At 33.9% G+C, this 2,853-nt stretch overlaps 1 protein-coding gene across 1 annotated transcript; it reads left to right on the top strand.

Annotated features, from left to right (window-relative positions):
* Positions 1–512: 512 nt before the first annotated feature.
* LOC103501029 (peroxiredoxin-2-like) lies at positions 513–2,853 on the top strand. The gene is made up of 3 exons (XM_008464518.3): positions 513–816; positions 963–1,042; positions 2,429–2,853. Exons 1-3 carry the CDS (start codon positions 662–664, stop codon positions 2,680–2,682), a joined length of 489 nt encoding a protein of 162 aa, XP_008462740.2. The 5' UTR covers positions 513–661; the 3' UTR covers positions 2,683–2,853.

Raw genomic sequence — 2,853 nt, 5'->3', positions numbered from 1 at the left:
TCTATAAAAGAAACAAAAATAAAAACAAAATGATTATTGGTATGAAATTGTATAAATCTTTTACTTTCTATTTTTTTAAAAAATAATCTTATAAAATTAATTTTCACAAGTTTCTTTTTTTTTTTTAATTTTGCTGTTCACTCTCTATTAATATTTTAAAATACAATGTCGAGTTAAAGAACTAAAATCGAAACTAAAATTTTAATACTTTTCTAGAAAGGAAAAATAAAATTGAATATCTTTTTAATCTTTACCAAATCTCACTAATTCAAAAATAACAGACATGTGAAGATGTGAAAATTTAAAAATAAAGACAAAAAGTGTTATGAAAGGGTGTTACGAAGGGAGTTATGCTAATCCTCCCACGGGGATTATGAATTACAAACCAAAAATAAAAAAAAATAAATTACAAACCAAAAAAAAAAAAAAAAGAAAAGAAAAGAAAAACACATAAGTTGCCAAAATGAGATATTTAAAACGGTCAAGTAACGGAATCAAATCCAAAATCAAATAAAGTTAAACAAATTGCTTAAAGTCCGCATTTCTTTGCATCACTCCATCACTATAAGTAACCACCTGCCTCTATTGCAAATTCACACAATTCAGACCCCTAACCCCCTTCTTAGTTTTTCTCACCTCTATTCATCGAAATCCACGTGAAATGGCTCCGATTGCTGTTGGAGATACATTGCCTGACGGCATGGTGGCTTACTTCGATGAAGAGGATCAGCTTCAACAAGCCTCTATACACTCTCTTGCCGCCGGCAAAAAGGTCGTTCTCTTTGGAGTACCCGGCGCTTTTACTCCCACTTGCAGGTAAACCCCTCTATGGTTCTTTTCTTTACTTCGAGATCATCCGATTCGAGAGCTCCTGAATTCCAATTTCTGCTTGTTTTCTTGTGGATCTTTCTGGGTTTCGTCTTTTTGAAACTTTCCTGGAGTAATAAGTTGTTTGGTTTCAGTTTGAAGCATGTACCGGGGTTTATTGAGAATGGTGACGTGCTTAAGGCCAAGGGCATTGATGATATTCTACTAATTAGCGGTATACTTCTCTAATTTAACTTCAAATTACATTGTATGATAGTTTTAGTGATCTACGTAGGCTTTGAACAATTACTGATTCCTTGTTTTTGAATTCTCTAGATGTAATTATCGCAGGTTCAAAGTGATGTCAATGAAATTTGATCTCTGTGAATGTTGGTTTGTGTCGTGTCATTCTAGGAACTGACACTAATTTGGAGTTTTAGGAGTCTGTGCTATTGGTGTGTTTTTCCACTACCTGTGATCTGTTCTATTAGTGGAAAGATGAGTTGAAGTATTTTCCATTTCAAACGCCTTTATTTTTTAACCTACAGCAAGAATTCAAAATGTTAAAAAAAGGACCAAAACAAAACTTTGACACATTTGAACTATCTATTTGGTTCTCGTGAAAATTACAAGACCAAGGTAGAACTTATGAAATGAAAGTTGTTAAAATTTTATTGTTTCGATTTTCTAATAAGATTTGGGAGTTGTTGAGAAATTTAAGAGGTTTTTGAGATTTTTTTTGGACAAAAAGATAAATGTGAGATTTTAAAAAATAAATAAATAAAGGAAATATAGGGTGATCGACTTCCTCAGAAAAACTGACCATACATAATGCATTGACAATGAACCAAAATTTTCACTTCTTTACTCTATCCGTTTTTCATTCCATACAGTCCTCATCTTGGCCGAGATTTCCGTTAGAAAACCCAAAAGTTGATTTGAGGTGCTATCAAAAGAAGTTAAAAGTTTTTCTTTTTTTTTTTTTTTTTGGTCTGGCATCAAGATGCACCTAGCGAGTGAGTGGCCAAAAAAGTGTGTAGGATAGAACTTTTTTGTTATATTTCTGACAACTACCTTGAAATGAGACAATTCTATTTAGCTTTATTGATATGCTTGCCCTTTCTGGTCAAAATGATGATCAAATTGTTAAAATTCCATGCTTATTCTCCTTATTTGTTTATTGGTCAAACCATGAGCGGGAACATTGTATATCTCTTAGGGAGAGTTTGAACTCAAACACTTAATTTGGATTCTGTTCTTCAATGAATAGAACATTTCCTTTGTTTTATGGAATTGATCATCTACATATTCCCAAAAAAAATGGAAGAAAAAGATTGACCCTTGACTTGTCTTATATGCAAGTTACTGAACATGGCCTTTCGTGAAAGGTTAAGCCAAAGTTAACGAAGTTGTTATTAAATTAGTCATTGTACGTCAATATTATAGTTGAAAAGGTTGATGAGAGCACCCTAAAACAAATTTTTATCTCTTTGTCTTCTGAAACATCTTGGTCAACAAGTTTCTTTTGTCAAATAATTTTCGAAGAACTTAGTTAATAAACTCCGAGGTTACAGGTTTTTTATATGTTAGGTAAGGATAGTTTTGTTTCTGTTGGATGCAGTCAATGACCCCTTTGTGATGAAGGCATGGGCCAAGACTTACCCTGAGAACAAGCATGTCAAGTTCCTTGCAGACGGCTCTGCAGCATATACACACGCTCTTGGCCTGGAGCTCGATCTTTCAGAAAAGGGACTCGGCATTCGATCCAAACGTTTCTCTCTCTTAGTTGATGACCTCAAGGTCAAAGCGGCAAATGTCGAGTCCAGTGGAGAATTTACAGTCTCCGGAGCTGAGGACATCCTCAAGGCTCTTTGATTGACTCCAATCTTTCAATTGTATGTTTGGCCATCTATATATTTTCTAGCTGATGAACCATTGTGATAACGAGCAAAGCTTATGTCGATCTTCTATCGAACTGTGGTTTTGTGAGGTTAATTAGATGTTTAGCGCTCCTTTGCAGACGAATAATGAATACTTTTTTATGCA

This window comes from Cucumis melo, chromosome 2 (assembly GCF_025177605.1).
Source record: "Cucumis melo cultivar AY chromosome 2, USDA_Cmelo_AY_1.0, whole genome shotgun sequence".
Lineage (NCBI taxonomy): Eukaryota > Viridiplantae > Streptophyta > Magnoliopsida > Cucurbitales > Cucurbitaceae > Cucumis > Cucumis melo.
This window is presented reverse-complemented; position numbering and strand designations above follow the sequence as displayed.